General features: G+C 34.2%; 2 protein-coding genes across 5 annotated transcripts in view; one reads left to right on the forward strand and one right to left on the reverse strand.

Moving 5' to 3' along the window:
* The window catches only part of LOC135841343 (dipeptidase 1-like), a 705,386-nt gene that overhangs the window by 539,878 nt on the left and 144,248 nt on the right, over positions 1 to 21,260 (reverse strand). The window lies entirely within an intron of this gene.
* Positions 1 to 21,260, forward strand: part of LOC135841315 (pyruvate carboxylase, mitochondrial-like) — a 29,710-nt gene that overhangs the window by 4,708 nt on the left and 3,742 nt on the right. The window contains exons 2-17 of one of the 2 annotated variants that reach the window (XM_065358215.1): positions 6,708 to 6,890; positions 11,110 to 11,294; positions 11,428 to 11,739; positions 11,806 to 12,030; positions 12,124 to 12,287; positions 12,362 to 12,524; positions 12,609 to 12,791; positions 12,881 to 13,115; positions 13,796 to 13,843; positions 16,783 to 17,164; positions 17,305 to 17,545; positions 17,707 to 17,956; positions 18,045 to 18,289; positions 20,319 to 20,498; positions 20,579 to 20,824; positions 21,057 to 21,200. In XM_065358215.1, coding sequence (XP_065214287.1) covers positions 6,731 to 6,890; positions 11,110 to 11,294; positions 11,428 to 11,739; positions 11,806 to 12,030; positions 12,124 to 12,287; positions 12,362 to 12,524; positions 12,609 to 12,791; positions 12,881 to 13,115; positions 13,796 to 13,843; positions 16,783 to 17,164; positions 17,305 to 17,545; positions 17,707 to 17,956; positions 18,045 to 18,289; positions 20,319 to 20,498; positions 20,579 to 20,824; positions 21,057 to 21,200 — 3,363 coding nt within the window. In that variant the 5' untranslated portion in view covers positions 6,708 to 6,730. The remainder of the gene's footprint in view (positions 1 to 6,707; positions 6,891 to 11,109; positions 11,295 to 11,427; positions 11,740 to 11,805; positions 12,031 to 12,123; positions 12,288 to 12,361; positions 12,525 to 12,608; positions 12,792 to 12,880; positions 13,116 to 13,795; positions 13,844 to 16,782; positions 17,165 to 17,304; positions 17,546 to 17,706; positions 17,957 to 18,044; positions 18,290 to 20,318; positions 20,499 to 20,578; positions 20,825 to 21,056; positions 21,201 to 21,260) is intronic. The other variant, XM_065358216.1, reaches the window with a different exon arrangement.

Raw genomic sequence — 21,260 nt, forward strand, 5'->3', positions numbered from 1 at the left:
CTAATTGAGTCCTTTTGAATCAATTCCAATTTTAAAATTTCATCAAAGTTCGAATATCTATAAGTACAACATAATGAGTAGGTACGGTATGTAGTCTATACGTGGATATCGTAATTAATTTTCAAAAATTTTCTCGCTAAATTCAAACACTTCATTGCCAAGTATAGTTGTACCTCTATCGTATACCAACCAATTGGAAAGAACATTTGCACGAATCAAACATGGGAATTTCTAATTAGCTGGGTAATGAATTCAATTAACTAAAAATATGTTTATCGTAACACCATATCGATACATTACCTATATACTCGCAGTGAAGCATTACGTTCAATATATAACGATCCACTGCATCGGAAATGTCTCCCCTTAATAAGTAACGCATTGATTCATCGTGTTATCACTTTTATCAACGATATGATGATGAATTAAATTATCCTGCTTTTGACTGAAATTGAAAATCAAATGTACATACTAGGTATGTATGTACATATATTGTATACCCAGGGCTTTTTTTGTAGGGGGACTCAGGGGGACGCCATCCCCCCCAAAGAAAATTTCGAAATTATCAAAAAATTTCCATAAAAACTAAAAAAATGAACGAATTTGAAAAAAATGAAAAAATGAATAAATTTTGGTAACTTTTAAAAAAAAATGTTGAATTATCGGAATAGTAAAGTGCGAAACGAGATCAGAATAATTACGATGAAAATTCGTAAATCTAAAATTTAGCATTCAAGTTTGTACCTCAGTACTTATCTTGCACGTCGGGGAGCCCGCTCAAGAATTATTGCACCCCCCTCGATCTTGTGGGACAACTTTTTTTCTTAAAGGGGGAGTTCTAAGGAACATTTCTAGCCCTTGTACTAAAAAAAAAGTGGCCCTACTTACAAAATGGCGGACATTTTGATTGACAGATCAGCCGAAATCGAAGGCCTTGCTCGAAATTTTTTAAACTTTACAAAGGTATAGGTAGATCGAAAGATCAGGCAAAAATTTTTCACCTGTCAAAATTTCAAGTGCTAAAGTGCATTTTTTGATTTTTGGTGAATTTTTGAAAATCAAATTCAGGCCAAAAATGAGGGGAAAAATCAAAATTTTACCTAATTGACCAAGAAAGCTGAAATTTGGGATATACCATATTTTCGACATGCCAAATCGATTGGAAACTGTTTCAAACCGTTTTTGAGCAGTTTTGGAGCCTCCAGAAAATGTTTGAAACTCGAAATTTCCACAAAATTTCATCAAAATGGAGTTGGAAAGCAGAAATTTTTCCTGCAAACTAATTTCAATGCGCTACGAAGTACTGCAGGTAAATTTTAAATCGTTTGGGAGCCTCCAGCGATTTTTCGAAAATTCTGGAGCCTCCACCAGATTTTTTAAATTTTGAATTTTTACAAAATTTCATCAAATGGAGATGAAAAGCTGAAATTTACTCTACACTCCAATTTTAACACTCTCTGAAGACGACTTCAGGTGGGTTCAAGTCCTTTTTTGAAGCTTCCAGCGACTTTTTGAAAATTACTGGAAGCTCCAGCAGATTTATTAAACTTTAAATTTTTACAAAATTTCATCAATGGAGATGGAAAGCTGAAATTTATTTCGCAGACTAATTTCAATGCGATATCAAGTCGACTACATACATGGTGGTTTCAAATGGTTTTGAAGCTTCCAGCTACTTTTTGGAAATTTCAATTTTCCAAAAAACGCCATACGACCTTTCAAAAAGTCACTGGAGGCTCCAAAACAACTTGAAATCCACCAGCAGTCGACTTCGTAGCGTATTGAAATTAGTTTGCAGAATGAATTTCGACTTTCCATCTCCGTTTGATGAAATTTTGTTGCCACTGACGACTAGGTGCGGTATAATTTGGAGGGTATTTTTTTGGAAGCGAATTTACCGCGAAAAAAGCAAAATCGACCAAATGGGCCCTTCTTAGAGAAACTTTAGTTCCATTTTTCTCCGATTGGGGCGCACCTGCGGCCTTGATACTTTAACACGCGATAGTCGGATATGGTCTGCATCAAAATCCATCAAAACCTTGATTATCGATTCTCTTGACTTTTTCACTAAAAACATGATTATCTCAATAAATAGAAGCGACCAAATGGGCCCTTTACCTACGGAATGACACATTTTGAGAGGTATGAAAACGATGTTTTTTTGTGTAGATAAGTTACCTATATTTTGCTACAAAATCTTAAAATTGAAATGATGATTCAACACCACAATTCAAAAAAAAAAGAAAAGAAAAAATTCAATCTTGAAAAAGAAAAGCAAACAAACCCGAGTGAAGCAAGGCAAAAAGTTTACAAAATTTCATGTTTTGCTGAGAAGTAAAAAAAATGTGTAAAGAAGGAGGAGTTTATTTTTCTGATCCAAACTTTGAACATTTTGTTGAATTTGAACAATAAGTCACCTATTTGGGAAAAAAAGAGCAAATAGCCCGAGCGAAGCGAGGGCAGAAGCTCACAAAAATGAGTGATTCAAGTTCTAAAAAAGTCGACAAATGAGCCGTTTTCTACAAGTTCAAAATTTTGGGAAAAAATTAAAAATTTGAAAAAGTCATTTTGAAAAAAGAGGACTTTTGGATAAAATTGTCGAAAAAAAGGACACTAAAAGGACAAAAATGTGTCATAGGCAGAAAAAAGGACTTTTGTAGGATAAATAGGATAAAAAGGAGTGTTAGACACCCTGTATGACCGCAGCCTGTTGGCAGCAAATATTTCACTGTTTCTCTGCGACAGACAAGTCAACTTACATATAGAATATCGATTGAAGCAATTGTTTTTGATACTGGAATACAATACAGAATGGCGACGAGTCGTTACGACAGTATTTGAGAAAGAACATCTGCAAAAAGCACGTGCAATGTGAAATTCCTCACTTTATTGTTTGACAGCCTCATCGGCTAATTCAAGGTCGTCTGCGAATGGTTCATTTTGGTTAATTAATGCCAATGCGTATAACTTGTATCGAGTATGATAGGTACCTCTTGAAGTTCAAACACCAACGGTAGGTAGATATGATATTATATTTTGCATACTGTACATGCTTTTGGAAGTATTGGAATTACTTTCAACGTACCGCGGTAATGTAAGCTGTCAGTGCCAGCGTGAGAATGTATTTCATTCAGGGTCTTGACTTCTAAAATTATACCTACCTATGCGAAAAATTACGCTGTAAAATTTCAAACATGAAAAATTGTCGTGTCTTCCAAATCGTGCGTAATGGCGTTAGTCGAATTTTCCATAACCTAGTGATCACTGGATGACTGAACACTCTGTACCTATGCCATAGCCCATGGGTAGATACAGGGTGCCCAGAAATATCGGATACCCCTAAAGAAGTTTTCTACTAAAATACTTTGGTTGGTCACAGTGAATGATAATAATGATAGCACATGATTGGTTGTTGGACTGGAGAGATAACATTCCACCAATCATATGCATCTATTTCACGTTGCCAACCTATATTTTTAATGAAAAACTTTCTTGGGGGTACTCGATATTTCTGGGCACCCTGTACATATACCTAACAAGTACCTACCTGCTTGCCTATTCTTATAAACATGTTTACAACAAAACTCGTGAAAGACTGAAACATGTTCACCTTTAATTAAAGCAAACCCTGATGTTTATTAATCGGAATTTAATAAAATCAGGTCATTGACACACGAGCAGTGTAGGTTATAGTATAATCGGCTGAATGAAAAATTAAAAAATTACGATATTTCAATTTATTTTTTAGACCCTTTTCACTGATAAGTTATACTCTAACGATGAAATGAATTGATTAAGTAATATGAACATTTACATTTCATTCCAATTGAACTATGCATAGTGACTTCATAACGATAGGTTTTGTTTGTGTCATTGAAAATATCAGCTGTGTTCGAATTTTTCAATTTGTGTTCGTTATCGTTATGTTCATTAATCGAAAAAGTTTATTGCGGTAGGTGAACTATTGAATCTTCGAGGTTTTTATCGGGAGAGAAAAGGTGACCGTCGCATCGGTTAGGTAGTACATATGTATTTGTTTGCGTAAACGTAAATTCATTCAAGTTTACGAATAGGTTTAACCTTTCGATAACAGTATCTGCCTATACATATAATTACGCAGATGTGTAGACAGTACAATGTATACCTATCCATTTCCATGTGTACGTAGTTACGTACCTATTCCTAGCGCTTCATAAGTATCATAATTGAAAAAATCTGCTCAATTTTTATTTATGCACGAGAAAATTATGGTTTGTTCCTTAAAACTTACACGATCTTGCCCTTCAGTTTTACAAACACCGCAGTACAGTTCCTCCCTACCATTCTATACGTTGTATTTGATGGCATTGACTTCACATACACAGTTTTGAAACGTTTTACTTGTGTATGTCCATGCACTTCGAAAGTGTTTCCATTCTGACATCATTCAATTATACAAGGTGTCACAAAAATTTCAAAAAGGAGTCTCTGATGGGAACTAAAGACTGGGAAGCTCGGACCATTTGAAAAAAAATGTACTGTCGATTCTGAGATTTCTTTAGAGTTGTAATTTTTGAATTATCTATTATCTCTCTTCTCTCTCCTTCTGCCATGTGATCAGCTGATCACTCTACATAGTAGCATTTTTAGTTTTTCAATGGCAGTTTAGATATGTATAACTTCCTTCAAAGTTGCAAGTACGAAAAATATAATATATATATTGAGTATCTTTTGTTTTTTCCAAGATTTTTCCCACCTAAAGTGATCAATTTTGGTCTCGATTTTTTTTCGCATTATCTACATTATGAAAGATGACGTCAAATTATATACCATCAACCTAAAAATTTCGGGCCAAATTTGTCAATTTTGTTTGTGCTTTATAAATTTTTATTTAAAAAATTGAATCTCGCCATTGTGGAAACTCTTGAATCTCATTTTCAGTGACTTTGTATCGACTAATATCATAATCTAAAATAAACCTTATAAGTAAAATAACAATTTCAGCAAAATTAGAAATCACGTTATTTTTCCTTCTTATCTTCATCAGATGTGCTTATTTTCCTAATTTGGAAAAGTGCATCTCATTGTCAGGCATGAATGGGTACGAAAAAATAAAAAAAATTATAATTTCACACTTTCCTAACGTAAAAATTGTTGGAGGAGGGAGTGCTCAACATTTCTCAGCATGCTGAGATTTCAATATGAAATCGAGTGTAGTGTACCTTATATCGATAACCTCCAGGCATATTGCTAATAATTGGGTTCTTTCTAGCAAAATTTACCCACCTCCCTCGAAATATAACCAATATTTATCTACATTATTATATTGAATCGTATGAATATTGAAAAGAAATATTCCATGCTTCAATTTCATTACCGCGAAGAAATCTTTTGATTAAATTTTATTACTTCGATTAGGTAATTACTTATGATGATAAAAATTATATTGCTCTCTGAGGAATGCGTGTATATGCGTGCATTACGTGGAAACTGAAGAACGATTTATGACTTCGCAATAGGTATAGGTATAGGTACCTTAAACCTCGAATGTAGGGAATTGGAATAATATTAAAGTAAATTAAGATGTGTCTTTGCTTTTTTTGGTTGCCTTATACCTAGTTACCTACCTACCTTCGAATTGTGCGAAAATAAATAAGTACGTACGTAATACGTATGTTATAAGTATCTGCCTTATCTGAAATGTTTTGGTTTGAAAGTTGGTGGGCTCTAGGTAAACGTTAGATTCAGTTGATTCACGGTATTTTCAGACGCACATACATAAAGTACCTATAAAATAAACTATGAAGTAATCTTTCTGTTGCTAATTTTATCACGCGACATCAATAACTCAGTCAATATAATAAAAGTGAAAAGAGTTTGATTGCCTATCTGATGTAAAAGTATATACAACAACACAAACAGTTTATTGTTAGCTGTTTCATTATTTATTTCATTTTTCTGCAGCGCATGTGCGATTTTTATTTTAGTCCTACAAAAATTTGTAAAATCGTACGTTAGATTTTATTTCGTGTAATGGCATAAAAATGCATCAATTCGATCACATTAGTTTAGGTAGGTACAGGTATCTACCGTACATTTTAATGAGCATTTTTAGTATGGTATGCGCTTTTTATTTATTTGATGAAATTAAGAAAATTAATATTTAAAATACAAAATACCTACTTAGTCGATGGTTGTTAGTTGAATTATCTCTACTATCTATCTTTCCCCTTTCGTTCTACTGTTGTGCATGAAGAGGTAGTAGGTATATATATAGCCAGTGATTTAAACATATTATTATACGTTCATAAAATAATGAATTGATGCAATGCATTGGGCATGTTTGATTTTATAATTTTTTCATCATATCACCGATACAAATATGTATTTCTTAATAGTGTAATTAAGTAAATATGTATAGAATACTCAATAACCTAATCAATTCTAGCTAAAAATTTATTTATTTTCGTGTGGCTTTGTACAGTTACGTGATTACATGGGCTTGATATTTCAAGTCCAAAGATTCTTATTGCATTACCTAAAACTACAGTGTTTTTTTTCTTTTGTCTCGGTAAAGTCCAATTTAATGGTCAATTGTGATAATAGATAGGTAGATTGAGATTTATTAAAACATAATTACAAAAAAAAGTTTCTAATTATTAGATTGTTTTTCGTGTCGAGTTCAAAGTTATTAAAGTACATATACTTATTTTGACTTTTTTTTGCAGATTAAATTGTGAATAAAGTAACAATGATTACCAGAGGCGTTACCAGTCATATTCGATCTCAAGTTAAGAAACAATTCATCTATTTGTCACTAGCCAGGCAACAATCAAACACCGCAAATGTCAACTACAAGCAAGTCCAAGTGGACTATAAACCAATCAGAAGCGTATTGGTGGCCAACAGAGGTACAGTTTCAACTTTTTTTTACATGTACATTACGTAATATATATGTTCTTTGCTTTCATTACGTAGGGCTATACGAGTTCACATAAAGTCTCATTGTGTCTACTAGATGTGATTTGTTCGTTAGTCCATTCAATTGAATTGGGGGGGGGGGGGGGAAGCACAAATGTATCTTATCTGAATAAACCCTTGTTCTTCTTCAATTACCTACATTTAGAACTCATGACTCATGACAAATGTAAAAGGTCTTCAAAATTGACGATAAAGTTTTTTGAAAACATTTTTTCACGGAAGCACATATGAAGACTTACACAAGGAAGCTCATAAAGAAATTTCAGTGGCTCAATCAAAAACTCGAAGACTCATATTTTTTTCTTCAATAATCAAAAAATGCAAAAATTACATATTTCCATGTTTAATTTATTTTTTTGTCAATGTCATGAAAGTAAAAAAACGAGTAGTCTTCGATAACGTTTCAATGACAGACAGGTGATCCATCATTATAAAAAAAAATTATACAAACGAGTTATCAGGGTGTCTAACAAAATTTCTCCGAAGAAATGCAGTACTTTTACAGTACCTTTTGCAGTACCTTATATTTTTTTAAATCCAGCTTACACCCCCCCCCCCCCCAAGAAAAAAATTATATTTTTGAACCAGTTGGAATTTGTCGATAAAATTGTAAGTATTTCAATCGAAACAAATTAAAATTACAGAAGTAAAAAATTAATCATGGTCTTTTCACAATCACATTGCAAAATATTTTATCTGTCACAGACTTCAAACTACTTACATATAAGATACGGGAACACAACATAACGAGTAATTTTTTTTAGCTTACTAAATACAAGTGTTGCCATCTCAGGGTGTCCACTCATTTCTGGAAATTATTTTCCCTGACTTTTCCAGGTTTTTCAGACCAATTTTTCCAGACCATTTTTTTCAATTTTCTATGCTTACCACATACTTTGGTTAAAGAAAAAAAAATGTCGAGGGGGGTGTATTTTTTTTATAAGCTTCTCTTCGAACTGGATACTTCTTCGGATATAAAAAACAGCTCAACTTTGATTATTAACTTTTTAAATTAAAAATAAATAAATAAATGAATAAAACATGCATCAAGTTTGGCCAATTGATTACAATATTCATAATAACTTTTGAAAATGTTTCTTTTCTTTTATGGATTTTTGGAGGCATCAAAATGTGTAATTTGCTCATCTTAAAATTGAGAAACAAATTGGCCCGAGCGAAGCGAGAACTTTTGAAAATTTTCATTTCTAGATGCCTAAAAACGAGGTTTTTTTAAATGAGAAGAGTTTATTTTTTAATTTTTTAAATTTTAATATTGGAATGATGTTTTTTTGAAGGAAGTTAACTACTTTTGAAAAAAAGAGAACAAGGTCGAGCGAAGCCAGGGCGAAAGCTTCTGAAAATTTGCATTTCGAAAGGCATAAAAACGAGGTTTTTTTATGTGAGAACGAGTAGGTTTTTTTTGGCTTTTAAAATTTTAGAATTTGAATAATGCTTTTTTAAAGGAAGTTGATTTTGAAAAAGAAAACAGAACAGGCTCAAGTGACGGCGAAAGCTCTTGTAAATTTGTATTTCAAGATGCATAAAAACTATGTTTTTTTCGTGAGTTCATTTTTTGGCTTTAAAACTTTGATTTTTATCATCTAGAAATGTTCATCTGGCTGCCTAAAAAGAAAATAAAATAAGCCCGAGCGAAGCGAGGGCAAAAGTTTTTGAAAATTTGTGGTTCGAAAAGTAAAAAATAATGTTTTCCTGACTTTTCCCTGGAGTTTTCCAGACCGACCAAATTCCCTGACTTTTCCAGGTTTTTCAGGCTTGTGGACACCCTGCATCTTTTGAGGTACAAAATGAACATTTTTTTTTTAAATTTTCACCAATTAATTCATTTTGAGGTTTTTTAAAAAATTTTAAATCAATGATTTTGAGAAAAAATACAGTACTTTTCAGGCAAAATGCAGTACTTTACAGTACTTGCAGTACCGAGGATTTCAATGCAGTACTTTTACAGTACTTGCAGTACCTGCAGTACCTGTTAGACACCCTGGTTATACTGTCTTATCGTGAGAATGATGTCGAAATGGGGATTATTATAAAAAATTCGAAAAGGTTTTGATCGAAAAAGTGTAAAATAACGGCTGTATCTACTCTTTTTTGAAAATCAGCTTGTACCTATACTCAAAATTTGACAACACCTAGGAAAAAAGGTTATGACCATCTAAAATTGTGTTGAAATTTGTTTAGGGTTGTTAAGTCCGTATTTATCCTCCTACCTCCCCCCCCCCCATAAAACCTACAATTTTCACATTCTTTTCAGAATGAGTACCTATTTAAAAAGATACTTACCAAAACTTGTGACCACGAAAATGTTCTACTAACTTTTCTTTTTAAATTCGAGTTTAACTTTTTGGGAAAGGAAGGAGACACATGGAAAATGTGTGATTAATTTTTGGCTCATTACTCAGCAAGATGATATAAGTATTTTTTTGGTTCGAATTTATTTGTGGTTCACGGTAAAATTTTGTTTGTAATTATTAACGTAGGTACTGCCTACCTACCTACCTATCTATTTATTTATTTATTTATTTTTTCGAAAAATAGTTTTCAAATAATTATAAATGTAAGTTGGTAAAGGTACCTCCGTCAGTGATGGAAAACTGAAACTGAAACTGAAACTGAAACTGAAACTGGTTGAAAACTTGAACTGAAATGGAGAAACTGAAACTGAAACTAGAACTGAGATGAGAAAAACTTAAACTGAAAACTTAAACTGAAAAAAATAAAACTGAAACTAAAAACTGAAAACTTGAACTGAAAAAAATAAAACTGAAACTAAAAACTAAAAACTTGAACTGAAATGTAAAAGTTTTGCCATTCACTGAATTGTGTTGACAAAATCATCAATGTATTCTCAAAATTCTTATTTTTTTCAAAAATTTTAATTTATTAGAAAAAGTTGAAATCAAAAAAAACGGAATGGCGAATTCTCTCATTAAAATTGATATTGTTCTACTTTTTGAACTACAAATTATCCAATCTTTTGCCCTCGCTTTGCATGGGTCAATTTGATACTCTTCTCAGAGTTACAATTTCAATAAACCTATTGAATTTGAAAAATGTTGAGATCAGAAAAACCAAAAAGAAAAACCTTTTTTTTTTTTTTTTTTTTCATTAAAATCGATTGATTTCGTTGTACTTTTTAAATCACAAATTTTCCAAAGCTGAAAACTGTTGCCCTCGCTTCGCTGGGGGCTGGGGCCATTCAAGATGCTACTTGTAAGTAGATGTACAAAAAATGCAAAATTTTCACTTTTTCTGAACAGAACAGAACTACTGGATTTTCAAAGTTTTTTGATACCATACAGTGCTCACTGCTCAGCATGTTAATTAAAATTTTGATTATTGTGGCAAAATAACAATTTTTTGTCAGCAAAAGGACGATGCAATCTTCCTCCCAAGTACAGCATAACTTGTCTTTTCTTCGGCCCCCCCAGGCCCGGATTTTCTCTGCACAGCCCTGCATATTTATTCATAATTTTTGAGTTTGAAATTTGAAGTTTTTGTTGCCAAGTAGCAAATTAGATTAGTGTATGAAAAAATTCATGAAAGAAAATTTTTTTCATTTCCTTTTGAACTTCAAGAAAAATTTTGAAAACTGAAACTGAAATAGAAAACTGAAATGAAAACTTGAACTGAAAAAAGCAAAACTGAAAACTGAAACTAAAAACTTGAACTGAAAAAAGTAAAACTGAAACTGAAAACTGAAAAAATAAAACTGAAACTAAAAACTAAAAACTTGAACTGAAATGAAAAAGTTTTGCCATCACTGACCTCCGTTCAGGTATCTACAGCTCTACATGCCTGTATAAATTATTGCAGTTTCGAAGAGAAATAAGCTTAGGTAGGTAATAAATTTCAAACACAGCAACAGCGGTTAATTTGTGTAACCATTTTTAATGAATTCAAAACGTGAAATACGTTTTTAGGTGTTGATTTTGAACAATAGGGAATTAAAAATGCAAATTTTTTACCCAGAAGTATTATTTTATTAATAAATAGCTTTTTCTAATGTAAGAAAAGGAGCAAACTACATTATTTGTACCAAATACCGATTCATGTATTTACAGCTACCTACCTACTTAATCTACTTACAATAATACGAGTAATTGATTATTTGATTCAATGAATTTGCAGGTGAAATTGCCATTCGTGTATTTCGAGCATGTACAGAATTAGGAATCAAATCAGTAGCTATTTATTCGGAACAAGACAAGATGCACATGCATCGTCAAAAAGCTGATGAATCTTATCTAGTCGGTAAAGGTTTACCTCCAGTCGAAGCTTATCTAAATATTCCAGAAATCATTCGTGTTGCCAAAGTAAGTACTCCCTATACTTTTCAATGTCTATATTATTCCTGTGTGCATTTTGTCTTGTCCCTGCTACCTACCCTACATAAGTAATTGGTCGGAAAAAAATGCGCAAACTTTAATGAAATATTGAATTTTGCAGGAAAACGATGTTGACGCCATTCATCCCGGTTATGGATTCTTGTCAGAAAGATCAGATTTTGCTCAAGCAGTCGTCGATGCTGGTATCCGGTTCATTGGCCCTTCTCCCTATGTTGTGCAACAAATGGGTGACAAAGTAGCCGCCCGACAAGCAGCCATCGATTCTGGTGTGCCTATTGTAGCCGGTACCCCTGGACCAGTCACCACGACCGACGAAGCAATGGAGTTCTGTCTTAAACACGGTCTGCCCGTTATTTTTAAAGCTGCCTACGGAGGTGGTGGAAGAGGAATGAGAGTTGTACGGAAAATGGAGGTTGGTTTTCATCCGTCGACCGATAACGGCTTATGTCAGTGTTTCTAATTCGAGTGCTCGGTTTAGGAAGTGAAAGAAAATTTCGAACGAGCCAGTTCAGAAGCCAAAGCTGCCTTCGGAAATGGTGCCATGTTCATTGAAAAATTTGTCGAGAGACCAAGACACATTGAAGTCCAGTTGTTGGGTGACAAAGCTGGTAACGTTGTTCATCTTTATGAAAGAGATTGTTCTGTTCAGCGTAGACATCAAAAAGTCGTCGAAATTGCCCCAGCACCTCATCTAGACATTAAGGTACCTCTACCTATCTCGAATGATTCGAGCGTTTAAAACGAAAAACAAAAAAACGCTTTCGACCAATTTTTACTAATTTTTTCTTTTTTATAGGTCAGAAATCAAATGACTGATTATGCTGTGAAATTGGCCAAACATGTTGGTTACTCCAACGCCGGAACTGTCGAATTCTTGTGTGATGAAAAAGGCAACTTTTATTTTATCGAAGTAAACGCTCGATTGCAAGTAGAGCACACTGTTACCGAAGAAATCACCGGGTAAGGGGTTTAATGATAATAATCCCCCCCTCGCCATCCTTGAAATGATTTATTGACTTCGCAATTTTTTACAGTATCGATTTAGTACAATCTCAAATCCGAGTAGCCGAAGGAGTCACGTTACCCGAATTGGGCATCACTCAGGAAAAAATTCAACCCCAAGGATATGCCATCCAATGCCGTGTCACCACCGAAGATCCCGCTAAAAGCTTCCAACCTGATACTGGAAGAATCGAAGTATGCTGGATGATTTTTTTCCTCCCTTTCTCCCAGTTCTTATTAATTTTTCCCCAAATACCTAATTTGGTTTTTTTTTGATAGGTATTCAGAAGCGGAGAAGGTATGGGTATCCGTCTCGATGGAGCTTCAGCTTTCGCCGGTGCCATAATTTCCCCCTATTACGACTCGTTGTTAGTAAAAGTTATCGCCCACGCTGCCGATTTACCAGCCAGTTGTTCAAAAATGAGCAGAGCATTGCGAGAATTCCGTGTTCGTGGAGTCAAGGTAATTTAAGTTGCCTACTCTACCCTGTATTTTTTGGTCATACCTGTGTGCTCACTGCTCAGCTCTCGTGACTTTTTTACCCCCTCCAGACCAACATTCCATTCTTGTTGAATGTATTGGAGAACCAGAAATTCATCAATGGTGCCGTAGACACGTATTTCATCGATGAAAATCCTCAACTGTTCTCCCTTCAACCGTCTAAAAACAGAGCTCAAAAATTATTGAATTATTTGGGACAAGTGCTGGTCAACGGACCTTCGACGCCATTGGCAACTGGCCTGAAACCTGCCGAAGTTAGTCCAGCCGTGCCGGAAATTTCAATCGGTAAAAATTTATTCTGAATACCATTTTTTTTTTTACACTTTCAGCTTATTAACACGAAGTAGTTGGAAGTTCAGTTTTTATCAAAGGGATTTTTTTTGTAGTACACAAAAGCTTACATTTTAATTCTTATTATACGCTTTCTTAGAAACTTGAAAAGATCATATAAAATTCAGGTAGAAAGCATTTTTTTTTCAGCTTTTAAATGTGGTATAAAGTTTATTGTTCACGAATTTGTGGTATTTTTTGTTTCGTTATCTTATTCGAAATTTTTTTCTCTTTTTTTGGGTTTGAGAATTTAAACATAATAAAAGGATTTTTTAAAATGGTGGAATGGACACGCGCTAAAGCTTGATCAGCTCTTAATTTCCGAAATCTGCCTGTTTATTTTAAATATTATGCGGCGTCTACGTGACCCATGAGTCATTTTTCTTGGTGTTTCAAATTATCCGTAAGATGACCTAAGGGTTCGCTTTTTTTTATTCTTATAGAGGTTCGTTGTTTTATAATGTATTACAAATTTTCAAAAAACAATTTTTCATTACAAAAAATATTCACTTTTAGGAAGAAATTTCATTAAAAAAATAAACAAATTCATTGTTAGTACCTTACATAAGTACATCTTTACGCTTGGAAATATCATTTTGTATAGCACATCCTTTTTATAAATTCTACTTGTGTAGATTACAGCCGAAAAAAAGCCGCCGAAGAAGCTGGAGAAGAGGTATCAGGTGAGACATTGCTTTGCTCATTTCCAAACTTTTGCTGTTTGTTAGGTATCAACTATCATTTACAATGTCGATAACGTCGCTAATTAAACGCAAGCCGCTTTCTGTGCGTGTTATTTTTGTAATTTTTCGTGCTTTAAAATAATGCCTGCCTATCTGTATGCACGCAAGCTAAACCTGTAAACGCATGATTAGTTATAAGTTTATTTTATTATCGCTGTATGCCAATTGGATGTTTTTGCTCGAGATAAAAAAAAGATTCAAGTTTGGTAAAACTTTGTGCTATCGAAACGTATCGATGGGAATGAATTCAAGGTCGAAGTGTTTCTGTGATCTTGAATCTGGGCGATTATGTCAGGCTATCGATGAGTGACCGATGAATTATTTTTAGGATTGGTGTGAAAAAATTGAGAGAAAGGAGAACTGTAATTTCACTAAATTTGTATTTCTTATCAAAATTTTATTTCGTAAAATATCCTAAGATCTTTCTTTATGCAACCATATGCAACAAGTAGGTATTATATAAAACTGTAAGAATTTCTTAGTTAAAGCATTTTTCTTAAAGCTGAAAATTTTTTTGAAAAAGTTGAAGAATTTAAAAAATTTTCTATACGCTACCTACCTAATCTTTAATTTTGAAAGAAAAAAAATTTATATTAAATAAGACATAACTTGAATAAAAAAAAATAATGGGTAAATGTAGTATTTCACAACAATTTTGAAAAGTAATCAAAAAGTCTAGGGGCGGATTTAAGGGGCTTTAGGGGGTATTATATCTCTCTCATCCATATTTTAAAAATTCGGAATCGCCAGAGGCTCCAAAACACCAAGTGGCCCCCGGGGCCATTTCTAAACCAAAAAAATATGATATTTGGACTTTCTCCAACGAAAATTTTTGTGAGCTTTTGCCCTCACTTCGCTCGGGCCAGTTTCTTTCATTTTCTTTAACAATCTAAATTTTCAATTTTAGTAGAAGATAGATAGGTATAATTCAAATTCTGAAATTGTGTGATCAAAAAAATAAACTCATCAGTCACCACAAAAAAATTGTTTTCCCACTCAAAATACAAATTTTTGAAATTTTCTGTCCTCACTTCACTTGGGCTTGTGTGTTTTTTTTTTCAAATTGAGATCGAACTTTTATAAAAATCTATTAAATTCAAATTTCAAGAAATTTTCTAACAAAAAAAACACATTTTTCACCTCAGAAAACGTTGTTTTTCTATTTCTTGAAACTAGCTTTTGCTGTCACTCCGCTGTGGACCTGTTTGCTTTTCATTTTCAAATTTGAAATTTTTAAAAAACAATCATTGAAGTTCTAAAATTTTGAGCTCAAAAAGTGAACAAATTTTTCAATAACATCGTTTTTACCTCCCGAAGAATAAATTTTTAAAAGCTTTCGCGCTCGCTTTGCTCGGGTCAATTTCTATTCCTTCTCCTCTAAACTAAAAAAAATACATTTTTGAAACTTTTATAAATTCAGAAGGGAAATAAGAATTTTTCATAAGCCCAAATATGAATTACTCATATCAATTGACAAAATCGTCATTTCATCTTTTATTTCACTTTAAAAAGTTGTCATTGAATTCGGCATACTTGATATTTTTTCTTATGGCAAATTTCTGCTTCGTTCTCCCCCTTCAAAAAAACGCCTCTTTTTTGCTATTAGATACATACATAATAAATATTGAATAAACAAACTAAAGCAAAAATGATTCGCACAGCTACATTCAAGTATCCAAACCTGGGGAAAAACAGACCGAGAAAGATTCATAAGGGGGAAGGGAAAAATTTTGGAGGCCCCATTCGATGCATCCACCAAGGGTCCCAAACCGACCCAGTCCGCTACTGAGTGAGTGATGGAAAAACTAGAATTTCACATCAAAATTACAGTTGTTCTGCTTCTTCAAACCCCAAATTTTGAAAAGGGTTTGCCCTCGCTTTGCTCGGGCCCTTCATGATTCTGCTTTCAAAACTTTAAAGAATAAAAGTATGAAAATTAAACAGAAAAATTCCAGAAATACTCATATTGAGCATATGAAAAATGCAAAATTTTCATTTTTTTTCGAAAAGAACCACTAGTTTTTCAATTTTTTTTTGATACGTTGTACATTAATACTTACCCACCACAGTGCTAAGCTGGTTAAAATTTTAATTATTCATCATTTCAACAAAAAAAAAAAAAAAACTGATTTTTCATTCTATACTCAAAACTTTTAAAACACTTTGAATGCTCAATTTGCAAAAAAAAAAAAAAATACTTCAAGAAACGTGAAAGGCTTTTCTTATTGAAAAATGTTTACCTACAAGTTAAATTTTTTTTTAATAAATCAAATTAAAAATTTTGAAAAAAAAATGCATGGACGAAGTCAGTCGCTAGATTTATCTTGGGTAAATTAACAAAGAAGCCTCATTTTTTGGAACTTGAATAAGAAATTTTTGAAAGCTTTTGCCCTCGCTTCGCTCGGGCTGAATAATTTTAATATTTTTTCACCTTTTGAAGAGACCAAGGTGGAAAAATTTACTTTTTGTTTTAAAAAAATACCAAATAATTTACTTCTTAAATGAGGCAAATTTTAGAAAACTTCATTCGCGGGAGGGGGGGGGGTTGGTATGGTTATGAATGAAAAATGCCCGGTAATCTTTCAACTCTGTGCACGCCACTGTTGCGTGTGCATACCTACCAGTTTATTGAATTTCTTACGTTATCTAATCTAAATGTGGTTCTACTAAGTACTTACCCATGTACCTACTACCTACCCATGTACCTATCCAGCATGAGTCTATTCTTAAGACTAACCTCTCAAAACACTGTGTACGTCGATTGAAACGCCCTAACCCATGTAAATACGCAATATGTGAAACTGTGAACCTCGATGTGTTTCAAACTTACAAAAATTGTCATGATTTTCCGTATTGATGATTACCTATGTTTCATATAGGACCCGAACCCCCGAAAGGATTCCGTGATATTTTGAAAAAAGACGGCCCTGCTGCGTTCGCCAAAGCTGTTCGTGATCATAAAGGACTATTGTTGATGGACACCACGTTTAGAGATGCTCATCAATCGTTACTGGCCACTCGAGTCCGATCCCACGACTTATTAAAAATCTCTCCTTTCGTGTCGTATAAATTCAACGATCTGTATGCGTTGGAGAACTGGGGAGGTGCAACTTTCGACGTAGCTTTGCGATTCTTGCACGAATGTCCTTGGGAAAGATTAGAAGAAATGAGGAAATTGATTCCTAATATTCCATTCCAAATGTTGTTGAGAGGTGCTAACGGAGTTGGTTATACTAATTATCCGGATAATGTTGTCTTCAAGTAAGTTTTTCCAAGTTTATTTATTTCTAAATTGAAATATATGTACCTATACGCAAGACAAATTCCTTGGATAGTCATAATAATCTACGTTTGCGAATACGCATGTCACCCCACACTTAGCTTTTTATTTTGTTGCTTAGATTTTGCGAATTGGCTGTACAATGCGGTATGGATATATTCCGTGTTTTCGACTCGCTGAACTATCTTCCAAATTTGATCGTTGGTATTGAAGCTGCTGGCAAAGCTGGCGGTGTTGTTGAAGCCGCTATCTCTTACACCGGTGATGTTTCCGACCCAACCAAAACTAAATATGACCTCAAATATTACCAAAACTTAACTGACGAACTGGTCAAAGCTGGAACCCACGTTTTGTCCATCAAAGTAAGCCAATAATTTCGTATGCGACTGTGATTTCAACTCGTGCCTAATATGTATACGTACCTATAATTATATTGTTTAAGATCATAGACTCATTTTCTGATGGCCCTCTTCTGCGTACATCTGACGTGCAATTTACGAAAATGTTTTATTCAACATTTTAGGATATGGCTGGTTTATTAAAACCTCGTGCTGCTAAATTATTGGTATCCGCCTTGAGAGAGAAACACCCAGACTTACCTATCCATATCCATACCCACGATACCAGCGGTAATGGTGTAGCCTCCATGTTAGCCTGTGCCGAAGCTGGTGCCGATGTCGTCGATGTTGCTGTCGATGCCATGAGTGGTTTGACGTCGCAGCCCAGTATGGGAGCTATAGTAGCTTCATTGCAGGGATCTGAACTTGACACGAGTACGTATCATTTCGAACTCCGCTCGACATTCCTCCCCCCCTCACGTATTTTTTGCAATTTACTCAACTTTTTTGGTTTTTATTATAGACATGGACTTAAAGAACGTATCCGCCTACAGCGCTTACTGGGAACAAACTAGAACTCTTTACGCTCCATTCGAATGTACAACCACAATGAAATCTGGTAACGCCGATGTGTACTTGAATGAAATTCCCGGAGGACAATACACCAACTTGCAATTCCAAGCTTACTCTTTGGGTCTTGGAGATTTCTTTGAAGATGTCAAGAAGGCGTACAGAGAAGCTAATTTATTATTAGGAGATATTATCAAGGTTGGTACTTACTTGGACCGGCAGGGATGTCTAGCCAATGGGATTGGCTAAAGCTAATGGCGAAAGCTAGAAAAATTTAGGGCTTTGGTTAAGCTAACGGCTATTGGCTAATGTCTCTTCATTGGCTGGCTAATTTTTCAAAAATCGAGTGACCACTCTAAGTACTCCTCTAAATGAGCACATTCCCATTATAGATATTATTTCTAGTTTTAGGAAATAATTATTATTTCACTAATGTGAATCACAATTATTCGCATTCACGCATTATTTCATTTGATTGAATGATTCTATAGGGCAAAACGCGCATTTCAGGTTGCATACATGCGCCTTGTGAATGGAAGGCCAATCCTTACAAGTCTAGCTGTAAACAATGCTGTTCGCCTATTCACTTCTACTTTTCAGCTCGTCAAGTCAATTTTCTCAAGAAAGACCTTTGAGGATTTTAAAAAATGTAGTACCGTTGGAAAGGGAACAAAATTCTCTACAATTTTGAGCCATAAAATAATGGGGTCCTCGAGATGGTTTAAAAGTTCTGCCACCTCAAAGTTCAAAGTGAACAAAACAATTATGTTAAATTGGCTACCTTTTTCAACTCATCAAGTCGATTTTCTCAAGGAAGACTTTCGCGGATTTCAAAAAATGTAGTACCGTTGGAAAGGGGATAAAATTCTCTACAATTTCAAACCATAAAATAATGGGGTCCTCGAGATGGTTTAAAAGTTCTGCCACCTCAAAGTGCAAAGCTGACAGAACAATGAGTTGAATTTTGCCGCATTTTTCTGCTCCTTAAGTCAATTTCCTCAAGGAAGACCTTTGAGGATTACAAAAAATTTATTACTGTTGGAAAGGGCACAAAGTTCTCTACAATTTAGAACCATAAAATAATAGGGTCTTCGAGATGGGTTTAAAAGTTCTGCCACCTCAAAGTGCAAAGTTGACAGAACAATGAGTTGAATTTTGCCGCATTTTTCTGCTCCTTAAGTCAATTTCCTCCAGGAAGACCTTTGAGGATTTCAAAAAATTGATTACTGTTGGAAAGGGCACAAAATTCTAAATTCTCTACAATTTAGAGCCATAAAATAATGAAGTCCTCGAGATGGTTTAAAAGTTCTGCCACCTCAAAGTGCAAAGCTGACAGAACAATGAGTTGAATTTTTCCGCATTTTTCTGCTCCTTAATATAAGTCAATTTCCTCGAAGATAGACCTCTGAGGATTTCAAAAAATTTATTACCGTTGGAAAGGGCACAAAATTCTCAACAATTTAGAGCCATAAAATAATGGGGTCCTCGAGATGGTTTAAAAGTTCTGTTGCCTCAAAGTGCAAAGTGAACAGAACAATATGTTGAATTGGCTACCTTTTTCAGCTCCTTAAGTGAATTTTCTCAAGGAAGACTTTCGCGGATTTCAAAAAATTTAATACCGTTGGAAAGGGGACAAAATTCTCTACAATTTAGAGCCATAAAATAATGGGATCCTTGAGATGGTTTGAAAGTTTTGGCATATCAAAATGCAAAGTGGACAGAACAATCACTAGCTTGAAGCCTACAGAATGTAAGGGGAATCAAGATCCGCAACCACTTATACGCTGTGTGACGTCAGAGCGTTTTGCCCTATTCATAAGTTGAGTTGATTTCTCATTCATTTTCTAGAAAAACAACGATCGTTGAAAAAAATTAACTGAATTAAGAAAAAGAACCGCGGAACCGCCAATGTCAAACTACTTTTTTGGTCTTTGGCTAATTTTGCTTTTGATTTTTGATTTTATTACGAATTTAAAAATTTTTATTTTTATTTTTTTTTTACCCACAGCCACAGGAAACCCATTTACTCGTCTATTTATTTTCAATTTTAGCATTTTTAGCCAATCATTTTTAACCAAAATCAATTGGCTAAAGCTGGCTAATGGCTAGCTAGACATCCCTGCTTGGACAGTACTTTTATCAAATTGATGAATCGACTAGGTAGGTACCTAGTTATCTATTTTTGAAAATGCTCGCTTAATTTTTTTGTGGAATTATTTTTCACCAGGTAACGCCGTCTTCTAAAGTCGTTGGTGACTTGGCCCAATTCATGGTACAAAACAAACTCACCGCTGATCAAGTGAGAGAAAAAGCCGAAGAATTGAGTTTTCCGAAATCCGTCGTTGAATTCTTACAAGGATCTATTGGAGAACCTTACCAAGGATTCCCTGAACCATTCCGATCCAAAGTAAATATTATAACTACCCAGTCCGATCTTCTGGTCCTTTTTTCCGTGCGTGTCTAAGTTCAACTATTTCTTTGCTTTAGGTACTGAAAGATATGCCAAGAGTAGAAGGAAGACCTGGCCAGAGCTTACCACCGTTTGATTTCAATAAATTGAAAACTGATTTATCCGATCGTTTCTCCGATGTAACCGATAAAGATGTAATGAGCGCAGCTATGTACCCACAAGTCACCGAAGAATATTTAACATTCCGCGAACAGTTCGGACCCGTTGATAAATTAGATACGAGAATTTTCTTAGTCGGGCCAAAAGTTGGAGAAGAATTTGAAGTAAGTTTCACCGCTAACTTGTTGAATACAACCTTATCCCCTCTTCAATTTTCGAACCGGTTTTAATTTTTTTTCTTCAAAATTTAAAGCTTCGTGTGAGAAATTAATTTTATCTAGTAACTCGACTTTTCGGCCGATCTTGTCTTCACTTTTTTTTTACATTCAATCGCTGCACATCTTCATTTCGATCAAGTATTCAAAACCTAAATAATTGTGTGACATATTTTCGCAGGTAACCATTGAGAAAGGAAAAACGCTGGGAATCAAAACCCTCGCTTTAGCCGAAGACTTGACGCCAAACGGTGAAAAAGAAGTATTCTTTGAACTGAATGGACAATTACGTTCAGTTTTCATCCAAGACAAAGAAGCATCAAAGGTAAAAATCATCTCTTTTTTCAAAAAACAAAATTTTCATTTCAATTATGTGATTCAAATT

The sequence above is a fragment of the Planococcus citri genome, chromosome 3 (assembly GCF_950023065.1).
Source record: "Planococcus citri chromosome 3, ihPlaCitr1.1, whole genome shotgun sequence".
In the NCBI taxonomy this organism is placed as follows: domain Eukaryota; kingdom Metazoa; phylum Arthropoda; class Insecta; order Hemiptera; family Pseudococcidae; genus Planococcus; species Planococcus citri.